Source organism: Entelurus aequoreus, linkage group LG10 (genome assembly GCF_033978785.1).
Source record: "Entelurus aequoreus isolate RoL-2023_Sb linkage group LG10, RoL_Eaeq_v1.1, whole genome shotgun sequence".
In the NCBI taxonomy this organism is placed as follows: Eukaryota; Metazoa; Chordata; class Actinopteri; order Syngnathiformes; family Syngnathidae; genus Entelurus; species Entelurus aequoreus.
In genome coordinates, this window is record NC_084740.1 from 52,547,502 (window position 1) to 52,570,399 (window position 22,898).

The 22,898-nt window shown below is 41.6% G+C and overlaps 2 protein-coding genes across 4 annotated transcripts in view; one reads left to right on the top strand and one right to left on the bottom strand.

Annotated features, from left to right (window-relative positions):
• Nucleotides 1–3,652, top strand: part of LOC133658778 (E3 ubiquitin-protein ligase arih1) — a 50,115-nt gene extending 46,463 nt beyond the window's left edge. The window contains exons 13-14 of the mRNA XM_062061163.1: nucleotides 1,985–2,097; nucleotides 2,182–3,652. Of these exons, the coding sequence (XP_061917147.1) occupies nucleotides 1,985–2,097; nucleotides 2,182–2,266 (198 nt within the window). The 3' untranslated portion in view covers nucleotides 2,267–3,652. The remainder of the gene's footprint in view (nucleotides 1–1,984; nucleotides 2,098–2,181) is intronic.
• A 17,292-nt stretch (nucleotides 3,653–20,944) lies between these two features.
• Nucleotides 20,945–22,898, bottom strand: part of LOC133658779 (uncharacterized protein C15orf39-like) — a 33,576-nt gene continuing 31,622 nt past the window's right edge. For 2 of the 3 annotated variants that reach the window (XM_062061165.1, XM_062061166.1), the window contains exon 5: nucleotides 21,883–22,028. Coding sequence is in view for 1 of the 3 variants with exons in the window: in XM_062061164.1 (XP_061917148.1) it covers nucleotides 21,223–22,028 (806 nt within the window). In the remaining 2 variants the exon portion in view is untranslated. Of the gene's footprint in view, nucleotides 22,029–22,898 lie in introns of all 3 variants that reach the window. The other variant, XM_062061164.1, reaches the window with a different exon arrangement.

Sequence of the window (22,898 nt, forward strand, 5' to 3'; positions counted from 1 at the left end):
TTGAAGTATTTTAAGGGGGTCAAATTACAGCTCAAAAATAAAAAATGAGTGTTTTTAGTCATTTTTTGTCTTGAAGGGGAAATTGCCAACTTCCTGTTGGTTTTCGCCCGAAGAAGTAAAATTATGAATTGTAGGTCTAAGTGAGACCTACATACAGGTTTTTGTTTCATGTCTCTACGACCTTCCTAGTGGGAGTTAGAGGCAGTTTTCTACTTAGGGGGCGCTAGAGAGCAATGTTGATTTTTTGGGTTTGATTATTGAATAACTTCATCTGGCACACTTTTTGGATGTGTGCAAAAATTTTGGTGAGTTTTGAAGTATGTTAAGGGGGGCAAAGTAGTGCGCAACGGAGCGGAAGAAAGAATAATAATAATTAAAGCTGCAAGCAGCATTGGTCGGGTCCGCCTTCTGGCAGGTGCTAGTCCTAGGTGTCCAATACTTTTGTCCAGTGGTAGTCCTGAGTGAGACCTACATAGAGGTTTTTGTTTCGTGTCTCTACGATATTGGTACTGGGAGTTAGAGGAAGTTGTGTCTGAGTTCACATTGTCATTATAGGCTATTGTGTGTATTGAGGCCAAAGAAGGTCTAATTGCATTTTCGTTGTCATTTTTGGCACCGTAGCAACTTTAGTGCTGCGGGTCTTTGAAGGCTCGTAAAATCAAAACGGTAGCACTAAATAAAAATCCGTATAGAACTTTTAATCAGAAGGGTTCAATCTCTCTCCTGTAGCAGTTTGAAGCCGAAACGACAAACGCGCTCAGAGGAGATAATGTTTGATGTTTGGTGACCGTTTGGTACAAAAATGTTGTTTTGAAATGGAGATAACAAACTTCCTGTTGATTTTTGCTGAAGGGTGTCAATGTATGAAATGTAGGTCTAAATGAGACCTACGTAGAGGTATTTTTTTCATGTCTCTACGACGTTCCTACCGGAAGTTATAAGCAGTTTTGTCTGAGTTTTCCTCTAAAAAGCATTTTTTTCTCTGTTTTATTAAAAAATTGCTCTAGAGCACAATTTTGAGTTTCGGGGTTCGGTTTTTTTTTGAGATCGCAATTTCTACCAGTCCCAATGTGTGTGCGAAGTTTGGTGAGTTTTGAAGTATTTTAAGGGGGTCAAATTAGAGGTCAAAGATGTAAAAAACAGTGTTTTTAGTACATTTTTGTCAAAAAAGGTAAATTGCCAATTTCCTGTTGATTTTCGCCCGAGAATGTGTCATTATGAGTTGTAGGTCTAGAGCAGACCTACATACAGGTTTTTGTTTCATGTCTCTACGACCTTCCTAGTGGGAGTTAGAGGCAGTCTGTTTTTTTTTTTTCCTAGGGGGCGCTAGAGCTCAATTTTGTGTTTTGGGGTTAGGTTTTTATATTAAAGTCTGCTGGCACACTTTTTGGATGTGTGTAAAAAATTTGGTGAGTTTTGAAGTATGTTAAGGGGGTCTAAGTAGTGCGCAAAGCTGCGGAATAATAATAATAATAATAAAGAATAATAATAAAACCTTACAATTTCAATAGGGTCCTTTCGTCCCATTGCAAAAGGACTCCCTTTGGGATTCCTTTTGAAAAGGTCCTGTGCGGACCCTAATAATAAACATTACAATTTCAATAGGGTCCTTTCGTCCCATTGCAAAAGGACTCCCTTTGGGATTCCTTTTGAAAAGGTCCTGTGCGGACCCTAATAATAAACCTTACAATAACAATAGGTTCCTTTCGTCCCATTGCAAAAGAACTCCCTTTGGGATTCCTTTGACAATGGTCCGTGCGGACCCTAATAAAACCTTACAATAACAATAGGATCCTCTGTCTCAAAGGGACATTGCGGTCCATAAAAATACACAGAAAAGACAGTCATGACGTCAGAAATGCTTCCAATGTGTCGTTATTTAGTTGTGTACTAAACACGCTTTAGTCACAATTGATCTAGTTTTCATCATCAAGTAGGTCAGAAAATCTACTCTGTGCTCAACCGCGTCTTCCTGCATTCCCAGAACAACCAGGCGGACTTGGAAAACGCCACTGAGGTTCTGTCTGGCTACCTAGAACGGGACATATCCCAGGATTCCTTGCAGGATATCAAGCAGAAAGTACAAGACAAGTACAGGTCAGCCAAGGAAGAGGAAAACTGAAACCCCTCCACTGACTGTTGTGGTGACTTGACGCTTTGTGTGTGTGCGTGTGTGTGCAGATACTGTGAGAGCCGGCGAAGAGTTCTGTTACAGCACGTGCACGAAGGCTACGAGAAGGACTTGTGGGAGTACATCGAGGATTGAGGTCTCGTCCCAATGCAACGGACTCCGGAGTATCTTGACAAAATAAGAGCGCTGATGCAATTTATCAGGGCAGTACGGGCCTTCGCTCCCTCTACTTGGCAAAAACCTACCATTTTGCATCCTTTCCCGGGGTTTGTTTAACAATATTAAGTAAATTATATTTAAATAAAAAGGTAGCGTCATAAAAAGAAAGTGTACTACAGTATTGTTAGCAAAGTGGAGAAAGTCCATCTTCAACAAAAAACAACAACTTACATCCTTTTTTTGGTTTGTATGGTAACCCTCCACCTCAGTTTCCTTTTTTTCTCTGATTCTTTTCAGCTTGTGACATTTCTGTTTTAAACCAATGTTTTTGTTTGCCCGTTGGTGTGAACTTGTTTTCAACACAGCTTTAATCGTCCTGGCCATGTCTGGAGGGTCATGTGACCAGCTCTTTTTGTCTGCTGGGCTCATTTGCAAAAGGGGCAAAGACATTTCATTTAAAAAAAAAAATTAAAAAAAAAAAAAAAAAAAAGGAAACCTGGAGAAAAGACGTGAAAAAGAACAAAATAGCAAGGTTTTTTTTTTTTTCCTTTTCAATTTGTAAATAGTCCATATGCATGGAAGTTTAAAGAAGACGTGCGGCACGCGTTTGCATCATTTTGACCTTCTTTGGAAACATTGTAAAAGATCCATCCGAGGAGGCAATAAGGAGCCGTGCACAAGGAGCTCTGAAAGGACACTAACAAACTACAAGGTTAAAAATGATGCACAACGCGTGTGCTCAACTGTCCCCCGATTCTAACCTGCCGCCGTACCCCTGTAGTTGTTTTTAGAGCTTACTAATTGTTTGCAAGAGCCAAACTGAGTGACATTCACTCTTTGTTTTGTTTGTGTCTGTCCCCCATCATGGCTTGAGGTGGCCGCACCTTTTGGGGGACGGAATGTACTGACCGTGCTGCTCATGGGCTGCAAGAGGTGTTGGGACCTTGCAGGGACATAGACGGACACTTCACTCTACAACCATAGGACAAACCTGCCAAGGTTGCTGTTCCGTAACTGGGCCTTTTTTTTTTCCCCTGTTTTTGGAGTTTTGAGGACATGTCAGCGCCCCCTGCAGGTTGTCGCGCTCTCCGCTTGTAAAATGCTCCTTGGTGTGTGTGAAACACGGCAGCCGCCTTCTCCACGGAGGACGTGGATGTTGAAGGCGCTGATCAAAGTCACATGACGCCCACGTGTGAGCATCTAAAAAGACAAAAAAAGGCAGTTCTATGGCTGTGGGCTTGAGGAGGGTTGGGGGGGGACAATCGTGTCCCCAAAATGCTTATTGTGTTCAGACTTATTTTATCCTAGAAAATTATAAACTGTATTGTTTATTTGAATAAATGTCATGAGAAATGAGTGTCCTTATATCCAATGTGTTTTTATTTTTGCAATATACACTTTTTTTTTTTTTTTACCTCATTTTAAAATGTCATGTAATTGCAGTAAATGTACGTAAATTAAAGTGCATAAGAAACTACGTCATACATATTTTTGAGAGTAAATTCTGGGAGAAAATATGCTAAATAAAAATTGCAAATATTTTTAGCGTAGTGTAATCGACTTTGGTATACGTTAGGTCAGGAAAAAACACAGGCTATTTCATCCCGACAAGCCTGTTTTGCAGGGGATTTTATTATGGCTTTGTGGTTAAGAGTGTCCACCCTGAGATGGGTAGGTCGTGAGTTCAAACCGAGTCATACCAAAGACTATAAAAATGGGAGCCATTACCTCCCTGCTTGGCGCTCAGCATCAAGGGTTGGAATTGGGGGTTAATTCACCAAAATTATTCCCGAGCGTGGCCACCGCTGCTGCTCACTGCTCCCCTCACCTCCCAGGAGGGTAAAACAAGGGGATGGGTCAAATGCAGAGAGTAATTTCACCACACCTAGTGTGTTGTGTACTTTTAACTTTGTATTATAAAATCCCCTGAAGAGCAGGGAAACCTGCGAAACAGGCTTGTAGGCATAAAATAGCCTCTGTGTTTTGTCCTAACCTAACGTATATTCCGCTCTACCCTGGTATTGATCACTGTATAACGGATAAAACAGAATATCGATGGGAAAATGCATTTTTAGACAATATGGTTTGCCTGAGCGGCTAGGAGACACCGAGAGTAACAAGCGGTAAACAAAGTCTACCCCAGGGCAGCTGTGGCTACGAAAGTAGCTTACCACCACCAGGTGTGAATGAATGATGGGTTTTTAACATGTAAAGCGACTTTGGGTACTTAGAAAAGCGCTATATAAATCCCAGGTATTATTATTATTATAAAGGACAGATTAAAAATAATAAAAAAAAAACATATATATATTTAAAAAAAAGGGTTATATTTGTATAGCGCTTTTCTACCTTCAAGGTACTCAAAGCGCTTTGACACTATTTCCACATTCACACACTGATGGCGGGAGCTGCCATGCAAGGCGCTAACCATCACCCATCAGGAGCAAGGGTGAAGTGTCTTGCTCAAGGACACAACGGACGTGACGAGGTTGGTAGAAGGTGGGGATCGAACCAGGAACCCTCAGTTTGCTGGCACAGCCACTATATAATATATATTTATTTTTAACTTGGGACTTCCCGCGGTCCGGATTTTGGACGCTGGCAGGCCGAATCCGGCCTGACGGCCGTAGTTTGGGGACCACTGGTTTATTGGTCATTTCAACATTTTCTTTCAATATTTATTGACAACTTCTTTACAATATAAAACTAGTTATTTACAACGTGATTTGTTAACTTGTTTACGATTGTGGTTTGCTGTGCTGTAGAACTACATGGTATCAGACGCTTTTCTGAAGTTCTAATTGTGCAACATAAGTTAACCAGTATTTATGATGCAGTGCAATTCAATAAATATGAAGTTATATTGTTTAATATTTCGCACATTAAAATATATATATATTTTTTCTAGTCGTGTGTACATTTTCCGCTCTTGTACTGTGCATATTACGTATATTCCGCTCTACTCCGGTATTGATCACTGTATAACGGATAAACCACAGAATATTGATGGGAAAATGCATTTTTAGACAATATGGTTTGCCTGAGCGACAATGGAGTAGAAAGGACAGATTAAAAATAATTAAATATATATATATATATATATATACATACTTATATTGTTGAATATTTCGCATATTAAAATTTTTTTTTTTTTTCTAGTTTGTGTACATTTCCCGCTCTCGTACTGTGCTGCATCAAGTCAGTTTTCATACTAGTATACTATGACTCTGCAATACACACATCGGCCACAAGATGGAGACAGCGAGCCTTTCAACAAAGCGCTTCAGGACGCTGTCACGCCAAATTTCTTCCCCCGATCTGTCTTTTGTGCCTTTAAAAAAGAATTAGAACTCCACATAAAGACACTCTCTACCTCTAACAACCAAAAAGCTGTGAAAACGATGATGCTGTGTTCCAAATTTAAGTTATTTACTGAAATTGAGTGAGCCTATGGCATACTTGCCAACCTTGAGGGGGGTTGTTGTAGGGGGGAAGAAATTTCGCGTGACACCGCCAGTTTAGAAACTCTTGCGCAGAGCAGGGATGACCACGCCCCTCACTCCCTGGAGCTCATTTGATTGGTCACTGCAAATCCCTTCTTCTTCTTCTTCTCGCTGATTTCTCATGCAGTGCTAGTGCGCCACTTTTTCCCCCATCGGTCGCTGAGGGAAAATTAATGTCTGTCTTGTTGATTGACAGCTGCTGAATGAAGGAAGCACGCTTTAAGGTACAAATGTGATGAAAAGGGTTCATGTGTTTGAACAAAAAGGCTTTACTGGCACCACACTGGAGACAAGAGCCAATAAAGCCAAGTGCCGTTCATTTCATGTAAAATTGGCCTTTTTGCCAATGTTAAAAAATATTAGAAAAATGGACTCAAGTCTACCTGATGGCAACATAATGATCAGATTGAATGTAATCCTTCAAGCTCTTGTTCCGGCCTCACAATGATTGAATATAGAAGTTTAGTATGATGTGTACTTTACTTAACACTATTTGCCCACTTGTACCTGTTGCCATCAGTGTAACCCGAGGGGTCAGCAACCGGCGGCTCTTTAGCGGCGCCCTGGCGGCGCCATGGAGCTTTTTCAAAAATGTATGGAAATGGAAAAAAAATGAGGTGAAAAATATGTTTTTTGTCGTAGGACAAACGCGACACAAAATGTCCTAATTGTTAGAAAGCTGACTTTAATGTTTATGCTTCACTGATGAGAGTATTTGGTGAGCGCCGTTTTGTCCTACTAATTTCGGCGGCCCCTGAACTCACCGTTGTGTGGACTGTGACTCAGTTTGTTTACATGTATAACTTTCTCAGACGCTGCCACAGAAAGACGTGTTCAATGCCACTCCTTCTTTGTCTCATTTTGTCCACCAACCGTTTTATGCTGTGCGTGAATGCACAAAGGTGAGCATTGTTGATGTTATTGACTTGTTGGGAGTGCTAATCAGACATATTTGGTCAGTGCATGACTGCAAGGTAATCGATGCTAACATGCTATTTAGGCTAGCTGTATGTACATATTGCATCATTATGCCTCGTTTGTAGGTATAGTTAATTTCCTTTACTTATGTCCTCTGTGTATTTAGTTTATTTTTGCATGACTCATGACACATTATCTGTATGTAATATTGGCTGCATTTCTGATAGTTGTTTGTGTGCCATGTTGTTCCAGACCACAGCAAACATTACAGAGCTTGCCAAAGATTGTAATAAATCCATTATAAGAAGACAACCTGCCGTTTCCTTTAACTTAGACACACACATCTATACTTTTGGCCATTCTGAGAGTAATTTCCAGGAGTTATCTCACCCTCTTGAGAAGTTTTACTAATGTTTTCCAATGTTGTGTGGTTAATTACACTACCGTTCAAAAGTTTGGGGTCACCCAAACAATTTTGTGGAATAGCCTTCATTTCTAAGAACAAGAATAGACTGTCGAGTTTCAGATGAAAGTTCTCTTTTTCTGGCCATTTTGAGCGTTTAATTGACCCCACAAATGTGATGCTCCAGAAACTCAATCTGCTCAAAGGAAGGTCCGTTTTGTAGCTTCTGTAACGAGCTAAACTATTTTCAGATGTGTGAACATGGTTGCACAAGGGTTTTCTAATCATTAATTAGCCTTCTGAGCCAATGAGCAAACACATTGTACCATTAGAACACTGGAGTGATAGTTGCTGGAAATGGGCCTCTATACACCTATGTAGATATTGCACCAAAAACCAGACATTTGCAGCTAGAATAGTCATTTACCACATTAGCAATGTATAGAGTGTATTTCTTTAAAGGCCTACTGAAACCCACTACTACCGACCACGCAGTCTGATAGTTTATATATCAATGATGAAATCTTAACATTATAACACATGCCAATACGGCCGGGTTAACTTATAAAGTGACATTTTAAATTTGCCGCTAAACTTCCGGTTCGAAACGCCTCTGAGGATGACGTATGCGCGTGACGTAGCCCGACGAACACGGGTATGCCTTCCACATTGAAGCCGGTACGAAAAAGCTCTGTTTTCATTTCATAATTCCACAGTATTCTGGACATCTGTGTTCGTGAATCTGTTTCAATCATGTTCATTGCATTATGGAGAAGGAAGCCAAGCAAGCAAAGAAGAAAGTTGTCGGTGCGAAATGGACGTATTTTTCGAACGTAGTCAGCCACAACAGTACACAGCCGGCGCTTCTTTGTTTACATTCCCGAAAGATGCAGTCAAGATGGAAGAACTCGGATAACAGAGACTCTAACCAGGAGGACTTTTGATTTGGATACACAGACGCCTGTAGAGAACTGGGACAACACAGACTCTTACCAGGATTACTTTGATTTGGATGACAAAGACGCAGACGTGCTACTGTGAGTATGCAGCTTTGGCTTTTTTTTGCGTATGTACGTAACTTTTTTAAAATATATAAGCTTTATGAACCTTGGGTTAGGTGAACGGTCTTTTGGGCTGAGTGATTGTGTGTGTTGATCATGTGTTTGAATTGTATTGGCGTGTTCTATGGAGCTAGGAGCTAGCAGAGGAGCTAGGAGCTAGCATAACACGTACCGTACCGTAAGTGCGCGTCACGTACGTAACTTTTTAAAAATATATAAGCTTTATGAACCTTGGGTTAGGTGAACGGTCTTTTGGGCTGAGTGATTGTGTGTGTTGATCGGGTGTTTGAATTGTATTGGCGTGTTCTATGGAGCTAGGAGCTAGCAGAGGAGCTAGGAGCTAGCATAACAAACACGCAGGTGTTATTATGCAGGATTAATTTGTGGCATATTAAATATAAGCCTGGTTGTGTTGTGGCTAATAGAGTATATATATGTCTTGTGTTTATTTACTGTTGTAGTCATTCCCAGCTGAATATCAGGTACCGTGAGTATGCAGCCTTGGCTGCTAAACATTCGATAACTTGACCGTATGTGCGCGTCACGTACGTAACTTTTTAAAAATATATAAGCTTTATGAACCTTGGGTTAGGTAAACGGTCTTTTGGGCTGAGTGATTGTGTGTGTTGATCAGGTGTTTGAATTGTATTGGCGTGTTCTATGGAGCTAGGAGCTAGCAGAGGAGCTAGGAGCTAGCATAACAAACACGCAGGTGTTTTTATGCAGGATTAATTTGTGGCATATTAAATATAAGCCTGGTTGTGTTGTGGCTAATAGAGTATATATATGTCTTGTGTTTATTTACTGTTGTAGTCATTCCCAGCTGAATATCAGGTCACCCCCGGCTCTCACAGCATCTTCCCTATCTGAATAGCTTCAACTCCCCACTAGTCCTTCACTTGCACTTTACTCATCCACAAATCTTTCATCCTCGCTCAAATTAATGGGGAAATTGTCGCTTTCTCGGTCCGAATCTCTCTCACTTCATGCGGCCATCATTGTAAACAATAGGGAACTTTGCGTATATGTTCAACTGACTACGTCACGCTACTTCCGGTAGGTGCAAGCCTTTTTTTTATCAGATACCAAAAGTTGCAATCTTTATCGTCGTTGTTCTATACTAAATCCTTTCAGCAAAAATATGGCAATATCGCGAAATGATCAAGTATGACACATAGAATAGATCTGCTATCCCCGTTTAAATAAAAAAAATTCATTTCAGTAGGCCTTTAAAGTTAAGACTAGTTTAAAGTTGTCTTCATTGAAAAGTACAGTGCTTTTCCTACAAAAATAAGGACATTTCAACGTGACCCCAAACTTTTGAACGGTAGTGTATATCATGTATAATTTTCTGATATGATTGGAAGTAGCATGTTAAGTTAAAGTTAAAGTACCAATGATTGTCACACACACACGAGGTGTGGCGAAATTATTCTCTGCATTTGATCCATCACCCTTGATCACCCCCTGGGAGGTGAGGGGAGCAGTGAGCAGCAGCGGGGGCCGCACCCAGGAATCATTTTTGGTGATTTAACCCCCAATTTCAACCCTTGATGCTGAGTGCCAAGCAGGGAGGTAATGGCTCCCAATTTTATAGTCTTTGGTATGACTCGGCCGGGGTTTTAACTCACGACCTACCGATTTCAGGGTGTTTGTACTTGGTCACAGAAACCTTCAGAGGATTATTCGACTAAGGTCAACAGTGCAAACGTCTATCCCAGCTGGTCCAGCGAGGGGGTTTACAACCCCGAGACATTGATGAACCTAAGGGACAACAGCAGTTGGGTCTTAGGAGAGATAATAAAGACATTAGCAACATTTGGTAGGAAGCGCCACAGATAGGGGCAGAATATAGGGGTCAGAGGTCACCCGACTCAAACTGACCACAGGAATGATGGCAAGGAAAGATGGACAGGCCAGACTGCCCGGCACCAAGACTGGACCCACATAGAGTGAGGTTCAGCAGGATGGTATTTAAAGGCCTACTGAAACCCACTACTACCGACCACGCAGTCTGATAGTTTATATATCAATGATGAAATCTTAACATTATAACACATGCCAATACGGCCGGGTTAACTTATAAAGTGACATTTTAAATTTGCCGCTAAACTTCCGGTTCGAAACGCCTCTGAGGATGACGTATGCGCGTGACGTAGACCGGCGAACACGGGTATGCCTTCCACATTGAAGCCAATACGAAAAAGCTCTGTTTTCATTTCATAATTCCACAGTATTCTGGACATCTGTGTTCGTGAATCTGTTTCAATCATGTTCATTGCATTATGGAGAAGGAAGCTGAGCAAGCAAAGAAGAAAGTTGTCGGTGCGAAATGGACGTATTTTTCGAACGTAGTCAGCCACAACAGTACACAGCCGGCGCTTCTTTGTTTACATTCCCGAAAGATGCAGTCAAGATGGAAGAACTCGGATAACAGAGACTCTAACCAGGAGGACTTTTGACTTGGATACACAGACGCCTGTAGAGAACTGGGACAACACAGACTCTTACCAGGATTACTTTGATTTGGATGACAAAGACGCAGACGTGCTACTGTGAGTATGCAGCTTTGGCTTTTTTTTTGCGTATGTACGTAACTTTTTTTTAAATATATAAGCTTTATGAACCTTGGGTTAGGTGAACGGTCTTTTGGGCTGAGTGATTGTGTGTGTTGATCAGGTGTTTGAATTGTATTGGCGTGTTCTATGGAGCTAGGAGCTAGCAGAGGAGCTAGGAGCTAGCATAACACGTACCGTACCGTACGTGCGCGTCACGTACGTAACTTTTTAAAAATATATAAGCTTTATGAACCTTGGGTTAGGTGAACGGTCTTTTGGGCTGAGTGATTGTGTGTGTTGATCAGGTGTTTGAATTGTATTGGCGTGTTCTATGGAGCTAGGAGCTAGCAGAGGAGCTAGGAGCTAGCATAACACGTACCGTACCGTACGTGCGCGTCACGTACGTAACTTTTTAAAAATATATAAGCTTTATGAACCTTGGGTTAGGTGAACGGTCTTTTGGGCTGAGTGATTGTGTGTGTTGATCAGGTGTTTGAATTGTATTGGCGTGTTCTATGGAGCTAGGAGCTAGCAGAGGAGCTAGGAGCTAGCATAACAAACACGCAGGTGTTATTATGCAGGATTAATTTGTGGCATATTAAATATAAGCCTGGTTGTGTTGTGGCTAATAGAGTATATATATGTCTTGTGTTTATTTACTGTTGTAGTCATTCCCAGCTGAATATCAGGTACCGTGAGTATGCAGCCTTGGCTGCTAAACATTCGATAACTTGACCGTATGTGCGCATCACGTACGTAACTTTTTAAAAATATATAAGCTTTATGAACCTTGGGTTAGGTAAACGGTCTTTTGGGCTGAGTGATTGTGTGTGTTGATCAGGTGTTTGAATTGTATTGGCGTGTTCTATGGAGCTAGGAGTTAGCAGAGGAGCTAGGAGCTAGCATAACAAACACGCAGGTGTTTTTATGCAGGATTAATTTGTGGCATATTAAATATAAGCCTGGTTGTGTTGTGGCTAATAGAGTATATATATGTCTTGTGTTTATTTACTGTTGTAGTCATTCCCAGCTGAATATCAGGTCACCCCCGGCTCTCACAGCATCTTCCCTATCTGAATAGCTTCAACTCCCCACTAGTCCTTCACTTGCACTTTACTCATCCACAAATCTTTCATCCTCGCTCAAATTAATGGGGAATTTGTCGCTTTCTCGGTCCGAATCTCTCTCACTTCATGCGGCCATCATTGTAAACAATAGGGAACTTTGCGTATATGTTCAACTGACTACGTCACGCTACTTCCGGTAGGTGCAAGCCTTTTTTTTATCAGATACCAAAAGTTGCAATCTTTATCGTCGTTGTTCTATACTAAATCCTTTCAGCAAAAATATGGCAATATCGCGAAATGATCAAGTATGACACAGAATAGATCTGCTATCCCCGTTTAAATAAAAAAAATTCATTTCAGTAGGCCTTTAAGGGACAGCAGAAGAGATTTGGCCCAATTCTTCTGTCAACGAAGATTTGTGTCAGCCTGCGACACATAGTCATTTTGATAGTAGGCTAATATAACTAATTAGCCACTTACATCATGTGATGCCATCTATATAACACTTATATAAGTATTCATTTTTTCTTTTAACATCTTGTGTTGCTGGTCTAACCAAATAAACTCTTTGTATTGTGAAAACGTCATTCTGGTGTGTGAGAGTTCATTATAGCGTGGCTTATAACCTTAGCACGCATTTCCTCCTAATGTCACAATTGAGACCGCATAGAATTATAATGTATAGCAGGGGTCACCAACGCGGTGCCCGCGGGCACCAGGTAGCCCGTAAGGACCAGATGAGTAGCCCGCTGGCCTGTTCTAAAAATAGCTCAAATAGCAGCACTTACCAGTGAGCTGCCTCTATTTTTAAATTGTATTTATTTACTAGCAAGCTGGTCTCGCTTTGCCCGACATTTTTAATTCTAAGAGAGACAAAACTCAAATAGAATTTGAAAATCCAAGAAAATATTTTAAAGACTTGGTCTTCACTTGTTTAAATAAATTCATGAATTTTTTTACTTTGCTTCTTATAACTTTCAGAAAGACAATTTTAGAGAAAAAATACAACCTTAAGAATGATTTTAGGATTTTTAAACACATATACCTTTTAAATTCCTTCCTCTTCTTTCCTGACAATTTAAATCAATGTTCAAGTAATTTATTTATTTTTATTGTAAAGAATAATAAATACATTTTAATTTAATTCTTCATTTTAGCTTCTGTTTTTTCGACGAAGAATATTTGTGAAATATTTCTTCAAACTTATTATGATTAAAATTCAAAAAAATTATTCTGCCAAATCTAGAAAATCTGTAGAATCAAATTTAAATCTTATTTCAAAGTCTTTTGAATTTCTTTTACAATTTTTGTTCTGGAAAATATAGAAGAAATAATGATTTGTCTTTGTTAGAAATATAGCTTGGTCCAATTTGTTATATATTCTAACAAAGTGCAGATCGGATTTTAACCTATTTAAAACATGTCATCAAAATTCTAAAATTAATCTTAGTCAGGAAAAATTATTAATGATGTTCCATAAATTCTTTTTTTACATTTTTTCAAAAAGATTTGAATTAGCTAGTTTTTCTCTTCTTTTTTTCGGTTGAATTTTGAATTTTAAAGAGTCGAAATTGAAGATAAACTATGTTTCAAAATGTAATTGTAATTTTTTTGGTGTTTTCTCCTCTTTTAAACCTTTCAATTAAGTGTAAATATCATTAATTATTAATAATAACATAGAGTTAAAGGTAAATTGAGCAAATTGGCTATTTCTGGCAATTTATTTAAGTGTGTATCCAACTGGTAGCCCTTCGCATTAATCAGTACCCAAGAAGTAGCTCTTGGTTTCAAAAAGGTTGGTGACCCCTGATGTATAGTTTGGAGGCGTAGCTACGTTTGGCCGCCATTCTGTAGTTTTTGTTGTAGAGATTATCATAGAGATCTGTGAGAAACTACAGACTTCGGCCGATTTGCAAGTTATGCACGTAATCTAGGGCTGGGCGATATATGGAATATACTGGATATATCGCGGGTTTGTCTGCGATATAGAAAATGACTATGTGGTGATATTTGAGTATACGTTCTCACGCAGTTGCTTTTAGCTGCAGGCATTACACTACAGGCTCTTCTCACTCTTTCTTGTCTCTCCTTCACACAGAGACTTAAAACAAGCGCACCTTCTTACATACGTCACATACGTATACGCCATCGCCGAGCAGAGAGGTAGCGGCATGGGTAACATAAGCTGTGGTGCGAGTGGTAATACGAGAGAGAGAAGGTGCGAATCTGGTAACAAATGGAGGAAAAATTAATTTCCAAGAAAAACAGCAGGGGGTCCATCGTCTGGCGGTGGTTTGGCTTCAAGCGGGAAGATGCCGAACAGACAACCGTAATATGTCAAGTATGCGGCAAAAGCGTTGCTACAAAAAGTAGCATCACTGCTAATTTGTAGCATCATTTGAAAAGTCACCTGCTAGAGAATGAAGAGTGCTTGAAACTCCGCATGTCAACATCTCGGCCGGTGCCACACCAACAAAAACCACTGACCCAATTGAGCCTGGCGTCTTCCATTTCCATATCAACACCGTATGAAAAAATAGTCAAAAACTTGGGAGATAACGTCCGCAGGAACCTACCACATAGCGAGGGACATACACTATTTCATTTCCTATTCCATCCATCTATTTTCTGTCCCGTTCGGGGTGGCGGGGGGTGCTGGAGCCTATCTCAGCTGCATTCGGACGGAAGACGGGGTACACCCTGGACAAGTCTATGCAGCTCATTTTTATTTGACAGTTATTGAAATATCTTGTGTGACATCATGCACAAAAGTGCACTTTATTTGTTTTAAACTACTGTAGTGGCGTTCTGTACAAAAAGTGCACTTTAATTTAGTGTTGTTTTGATATGTCATTGTGGAGAGGCGGGCCGGCAGTCCCACAGCAAGGCAGGGCACACCGGAACCCGCTCCAAGATGGCGGCGAGGAGGCGCGGACGGGGAGCGAGCAGCGAGGCGGGGCACGCCGGGTTTGACGCCGCAAACAAGATCAGGTGCGTGGAGCGCGCACCTGGGCACGATTGAGTAATCCCCCCTCAGTGTGTAAAAGGGCGGCAGCCGAGAACGACGGGGCAGAAGGAGTTGGAGAGCGAACAGCAACACACGCAGCGCGGAAGAGAGCGAGAGGCAGACGACGCGGAAGGCTGAAAAGCGAACCGAGGAGCGAGCGGTGAAAGCGGCAGAGCTGAAAAGCAACCCGCAAGAGACTTTTTCTTATTGAAAAATAAAGAAGTCTACACCTGCTCGCAGAATGTCTGTGCTTGGTGGTCCTTGGAACCCACACGGCGGATTGAGACTGTCAGTCATCTTAGTGAAAACCGATGAAGAAGAAATGTCCAAACCACACGCCAGTGAACAAAAAATGATACCTAAAATAATTTCGTTTGGGTATAAAAATTACGAGGTGGTCAACACAAAACGGTTTGCAGTATGCAACACATGCGGTTCGAAAATTACTGATGGAGAGGCAACAACTTCCAACTTCGTCCGACATTTGAAGTTGCACAAAGAACGGTAAGTTTTGAATGTAAGCTAACGTTCATTGGCTAAGTAACGTGACTTTTATTTGCTGTGTAGTTAAATCAGTGAGGCTGTAAACTCACTACTAACGTTATAACGTTATTGCAAACACGGGAATCTGTTGTAGTTCACTACCTTATTCATACTTTTTGTTCAGTGATTTTTTTAAGCAGGGTTACGTTAGTCAATATATCACACAAAGTAACGTAACGTTAGACGGCGGTCAGCAGCACCGCGTATTTTAGCCACCTAAAAAAAGTCAAAAATAGTAAAATAAAGGTCAGTTAAAATGTATACTATATTATGAATATGTGTACCGTTTTAGTTAGCTTTCCGACATACTGCTGGTTGTTTACCTCAGTGGTCCCCAACCACCGGGCCGCGGCCCGCTACCGGTCCGTGGATCGATTGGTACCGGGCCGCACAAGAAATTTAAAAAAAAAAAAAAATTAAATCAACATAAAAAAACACAAGATACACTTACAATTAGTGCACCAACCCAAAAAACCTCCCTCCCCCATTTACACTCATTGGCACAATCATTCGCACAAAAGGGTTGTTTATTTCTGTTATTAATATTTCTGGTTCCTACATTTTACATCAATATAGATCAATACAGTCTGCAGGGATACGGTCCGTAAGCACACATGATTGTATTTTTTAATGACAAAAAAATAAAAATAAAATACAAATTTACATAATGTAAATAATTCAATGTATATACTCCAATTATTAACTTGTGTGATGACTGTATTATGCTGATAGTATATATTTGTACCATGAATTGATTAACGTGGACCCCGACTTAACCAGTTGAAAAACGTATTCGGGTGTTACCATTTAGTGGTCAATTGTACGGAATATGTACTGTACTGTGCAATCTACTAATAAAAGTTTCAATCAATCAATAGCTGCTGACCCCATCCACAGCAATGTAAAGCCTAAGTCGTGTGCTGGTAGCCTGTCTACTTCTCTCTATTGTGAGTGGGTTGCCCGCCATTTTCCGTGTAGTCCCTCATACAACCCCACTTCACAAATCCCAAACTATCCCTTCAACTCGAAATAAGTTTTAAAATACATGACTAGTGCAGCAACTGTAACCTAATGTTTACCACACACACACACTGTTAAGATTGATATTAATAATATGAGTAATAAAGAGTAGTTTCAGTACTTTTCATATGTGGCTATAAGGGATTTTCTGACATCTGTTTAATATGCTTACAGATTTCAAGAATACCTGATGAACAAAAGCATCACAAATGGACCACAACAGCCTTCAATCTCGCAGTTCCTGGACAATCGTGTCGGGCATTACAGTATGACTCATCCACAGCAGAAAGCTATCACCAATGCAATACTGTCTGACTTGATTATTGATTGCAACTTGCCCCTGTCTATTGTGGAAAACAAGAGTTTTCACCACTTTCTGACAGTACTTGACAGCAAGTACAGCCCAGTGTGTCGCAGAACACTGACATCAAAAACAGAGAACCTCACTGAAGAAAGACGATCAAAATTAAAAACTCAATTGAGCCACACTGACCATGTTTCAGTGACTGTCGACATTTGGTCTGACCGAAAGATGAGGGGATTCCTCGGTGTCACTGTGCACTGGATGGACAAAGAGGCAGAGAGGATACAGCTCAAGTCCAATCTCTTGGCTTGTGAGCGCTTCAAAGGCTCACATACAGCTGAACGAATCTGTGACAAATTTGAGGCTATATGTGATGAATACAACATTAAAGCTAAACTGGACTACATTATTAGTGACAATGCTGCTAACATGCGAAAAGCATTCACTGTGTGCTTCTTCAGTGAACAAGAGGATGACGATGATGGAGATCATCTGGATGACCCTGAGCTCTGGTGTGATTTAACCGTGGAAGATCAGCAAACGGTAGATGTTGCTATGGCAAAGAAAAAGCGCTTGCAGTGTTTTGCACACACTCTTCAGCTGGTGGTGGGAGACGGTTTGAAAGAAACAAAAGTGGTATCTCCTTCTCTTTCGAAGTTATCTAAACTCAGCTCACTGCTGCACACAAGCACAACATTCAAAGATGTGTTTGATGCTGAATTTGGGGAACAGAAAGGCATCCCCGCTGCAGTCAACACAAGATAGAACTCAACACTGAGGCAAGCGAAGGCTGTTCTCCAGTGCAATCATGTAAGGCTCTGTGCTGTTCTAGAAAAGGCTGGGCACAGGGAGTTGTCATTCACAGCACGGGAGTGGAATCTGTTGAAAGATTTGGTGGACATCTTGAAGCCATTTGGAGAAGCAACTGATTTGACACAGGGGGAGAAGGTCGTCACAATCAGTGCTGTTGTTCCATCCATCTTGTCCCTCAACCACCACCTTGAGAAACTAAAGCCTCAGGTCTGTTTTCTGAGCGGCCTGGTCAGAAGTCTCCAGACATCCCTGAACAAAAGATTTCTTGGAATCTTCATCAATGTGAAAATGGCCAGGACACAAGATGGGATCACTGCTCCCTTTTCAGATCCAGTCTACCTCAAAGCAGCTGTCTTGGATCCAGCCTTTTCTCTGTTGTGGGTGGAGCCCCATGTGCTGGTCAGTCGTGACGTCAAGGCAGAGGTGGCACAACAGGTTAAAGGTAAATGTAACTGAGTCTAATGTAACTTTTTCCCTCATAATCTGATCTAACTGACTGCAGCAATAACTAAGTATTTCAGTCTAGCACACTGCATCACCAACACAAATGGTAATGATAAGGTCTCTTGTTTCTGCTATTGTTTTTACATGTTTACCAGAATTGATCCTGCAAGATGCTGCAGAGACTGAGCAACCTGCGCCTCTTGTTGATGAAAAAGAGCAAGGGGACCTTGGAGAAGGAGAAGGGCTGTTTGCTGCTTACCACAAGAGACAGAAGAAGGATGTTGGGACTACTCCAGCACTACAGCTAAGTCACTACCTTGACATAGTTGAAGGACAGAATGCCCTTTTGTTCTGGGCATTGAACATGAAGACTCTTCCTTCACTGTTCCGAGTGGCCATGAGAGTCTTGGCAGTGCCTGCCTCCAGTGCTCCAGTGGAGCGAGTTTTCAGCCATGGTGGCATCATACTACGCCCCCATCGTGCACAAATGACTGACAGACTCTTGGCCAATTTGGTCTTTTGCAAATGCAATGCAGCATATGGCCCTGACATATAAAAAGTACAACCTTTTTGTTATGTTATATGTCATGTTTTTTCAATGTTAACACTTTTGTACAAATAAGTACAGTTGCGCTTTATTTTTCAAATGTGTTTATTCTGTAAAGGAATGAGTCAAATGTTTAAAATGACTGGTTAATAGTGCTATTATAAAGTGCAATGTCAGCACAATTTTTTTCCCTGCAATTTAAAATGCACTTGTTTTAATAAATAAATACAGCGTTTGAAAAGCATACACAATCTGTGTTAATATATTAGTCTGTGGTTAAAAGGACTTGAAAGAACTCGAAACTCAAAATGCAGGATTTGGGACTTGACTTGAGACTTTCCAGTCTTGACTCTGGACTTGCCTGTCTTGACTCGAGACTTGACTCGGACTTGAGGGCAAAGACTTGAGACTTACTTGTGACTTGCAAAACAATGACTTGGTCCCACCTCTGGCATATATTAATGCAGTTTGAAGAAGAATGTTTTAATGTAGACACATAGAATCATCCTACTGCTGTGATTATATGCATCAAGTGTTCATTCAAGGCTAAGGCAAAATATCCACATATATATGGTGTATCGTGACATGGCCTAAAAATATCGAGATATTAAAAAAAGGCCATATCGCCCAGCCCTAATGTAATCAATTAATAAAAGTAGAGTTGTGTTTCCTTCAGTACTGAAGGCACAAACGACAGACTTTGCAGCGACCAATCAAATGAGCTCTGGGAAGTGAGGGGCGTGGTCATCCCTGCTCTGACGTTAAAGTGCATCCGGCAGTGGAGGCTCCTCTATGGGGTCTTGGGGCACTAGGAGGTTAACCCCTTTACTACTGTTACCCCAGGCGGCCCTTGGCAAAGGCCTAGTACCTGACTGTCCCCTAGCCAGGAATACGCTGAAGACCAATGTTCCCTCTAATTGTTCATGTGTGTGAGCAAAGGCAAAAAGTCCCTGAGCATTGAGTGCAGCCCATGTGAGCAACATCAGACGTGCACACTGTGGCTACACCAGCAGCACACCTGTCCCAAACCTGACTAAATAACAAGTTACATCTCCATCCATTTTCTACCGCTTGTCCCTTTCAAGGTCGCGTGGGGTGCTGGAGCCTATCTCAGCTGCATTCGGGCGGAAGGGTGGAGCCTATCTCAACTGCATTCGGGCGGAAGGGGGGGTACACCCTGGACAAGTCCCCACCTCATCGCAGGGCCAACACAGATAGACAGACAACATTCTCCTATTATTATAATCAAATGACAGCAGTCGTTTCCATTTCTAATATAAGTGTTTAGGCCCACTTACAATGACAATAACAACAAATATTGTTTTTCATGAACTGTGTACTTGTATTGTTTGTCTGGGTGGAGGTCCTGCTTTGGAAATAGTTTGTACCCCTTTCAGACATTGCATTTAGTTCCCATTAAAACATTCACGTTGCACAATGAGATGTAATCAGGGGATCATGTCTACATTCCTGCAACTTCCTGTTTGTAAAAAATATATTTTATTAGTATTTATTTAATATACTAACAGCATTTCATGATTAATATTTATAAATGAAGATTCCTAATAAATGACACTAGAATAAGCACACATTTGATTGGTAAATCATAGTGTAACGACCTGGAATGACACTTTATGTGTGGTGTTGGGAGTTGTCCGACTTTTTGTGTGGCTGTAAACGCATCACTGGCTAAGTGCCATATGTGCATGTGTTGGCGCAAGTGAGAAAGAGCGAGCGGCTGCTGTTGATGTAACAAAGTTGCTTTTGGTCTGGTTTGTACTGCAGAAAATGACCACTTTTGCTAGATATCATTTTTTTTACTAATGTTTTGGTGATGTGTTTATGGCTGACAATAAAGAGTTTTGCTCAGTAAAGTGATGGATGGAATTCATGTCCTCAAAGCGTCTCGACAGACGTTACAATATTTGAACAATGATGACAAAAACTGTTTTCTCTGCCGTGTCGTGTCGAAAATTGTTATGCGCTTATTTTTTTATTTGATTTTGTGCGTGGCATAGATTTGCCGTGCGCAGAGGACGCTTGAGCAGTGCGCAATTGCACAGGCGCGCACCTTAGAGGGAACGTCGGTGAAGACCTCAACGGTGGAGCAGGCGGAAGACGGTAGATGTAAAAACTACCACAACGGCTGCGATGGCGGAAGAAGGCTGCAGCAGAAAAGGGTCCCCATACGTCTTGGGACTCCATGCCACTGGACCCTCACCCTGACCTGTCAAGAATCGTGTGGTGACTGTCTGTGCACCAGTCTCCCCACGTTAAATAAAGTCACGCACAGGCATCCTCCATAAAGGGATACACCCCTACCAGGAGGATTGTCAAACTCGCTTGGAGTGACCGCCGATGATGATGATGATGATGATGATGATCCCTGCTCTGCGCCAGGGTTTCTAAACTTGTTTCCAGGACCGTACCTCCTTTTGACGTTTAACACCATCAGGAAACATGAAAAAAAGTACAAAACCTTTATTAAGATAATTTTACAAAATGTACTATACTCGCGTTCTACTAAATGTGCTCTCACAAGCTATCAATACAAGATCACACAAAGCATCCACATCTCACATCCCAGTGCTGTTTTAAAGCCATCAGAATATTTGTATGGACACAACATTAGGCACGCACACACAATCACAGAGGCTCCCATACAAGCCAGAGCAAGTGCAAGTAGTAAAAATGAAGTCCTGCTCTAATGAAAGCCATGGGTAGAATAATAGAGATGATAGTGGTCATGTGTCTTCTTCTACTGTGAGCCATCCCTTCTTGTAGTCCACGAGCAGCTCCAGGTAGTACTTCCATCCAGGCTCGCTGTCATAGTGCACCTCAAAGATAGTGTTCAGGGGGTTGCTGTGGGCCTCGTGCACACACACCACCTGCCCTCGGTACCACACCTCCCTCTTGTCGTCCTCCTCGTACAGGTGGCGTATCTTCTTCCCCACCAGGTCCGGGTAGGTCAACCTCACGGCCCTTTTAGTCCGCAGTGCCCATGGCTTCCTGCGAGGGGCGGACAAGTAGGGACTGTGTTTGATCTTCAGCGGAGATGTTTTCTTGGCTTTTCTTGGAGGACGTGAGGCGACTGTGCTTCCTGTTCTCTGCCGCATGAGGGGCTGCTCTCTGTCCTTTTGGGTCTGTCCGGGATCCGGAAGGGAGACGGCTTGGTAGCGCGCCTTTTTTCTCTTCCGGCCGTGACTCAGCATCCTCCTCAGCTTGAGGACCATCCCTGAAGGCTTGTGGGCCGCAGCTTGAAAAGTGCTTTTTAAAGAACAGTCTTCTAATTCGTCCTCCGAGGTTAAAGGACATGTCCACAAGTCGGACAAAGCTTCTCCATCCTGGTTTTTCTTGCTCAATTCTTTGCTCTTCAGCGAGTCGTCATCATCAGACCAACTGTTGTCCAGAAATGTGCGCCGAGAGCTGCTCTTCACTCGGCTTTTTGGCTTCTTGGCTTTGTCGTCCTTGGGCCGTCCCGGTGTGACTTCAGGGGATGTGAGTGAAGAGCTGCTGATGTTGGAGGTTTCAGACGCCCCCAAGTCTACTCCTGGAACACAAGCAAGTACAGGAGATCAGAGAAAGCTGGACATAATGTCTTCATTTTCCCACATTATCCCCAAATCGGTAAAATCTATAGCACTATGTACAAAACCCAAAACCAGTGAAGTTGACACGTTGTTTAAATGGTAAATAAAAACAGAATACAATGATTTGCTAATCCTTTTCAACTTATATTCAATTGAATGGACTGTAAAGACAAGATATTTAAAGTTCGAACTGGAAAACTGTTATTTTTTGCAAATATTAGCTCATTTGGAATTGGATGCCTGCAACATGTTTCAAAAAAGTTGGCACAAGTGGCAATAAATACTGATAAAGTTGAGGAATGCTCATCAAACACTTATTTGGAACATCCCGCAGGTGAACAGGCTAATTGGGAACAGGTGGGTGCCATGATTGGGTATAAAAGTAGCTTCCATGAAATGCTCAGTCATTCACAAACAAGGATGGGGCGAGGGTCACCACTTTGTCAACAAATGTGTGAGCAAATCGTCACACAGTTTAAGAACAACATTTCTCAACCAGCTACTGCAAGGAATTTAGGGATTTCACCATCCACGCTCCGTAATATCATCAAAGGGTTCAGAGAATCTGGAGAAATCACTGCACATAAGCAGCTAAGCCCGTGACCTTCGATCCCTCAGGCGGTACTGCATCAAAAAGCGACTTCAGTGTGTAAAGGATATCACCACATGGGCTCAGGAACACTTCAGAAACCCACTATCAGTAACTACAGTTGGTCGCTACATCTGTAAGTGCAAGTTAAAACTCTACTATGCAAAGCCAAAGCCATTTTTCAACAACACCCAGAAACGCAGCTGGGTTCCCTGGGCCCGAGCTGTCGGGAGAGTGCGGG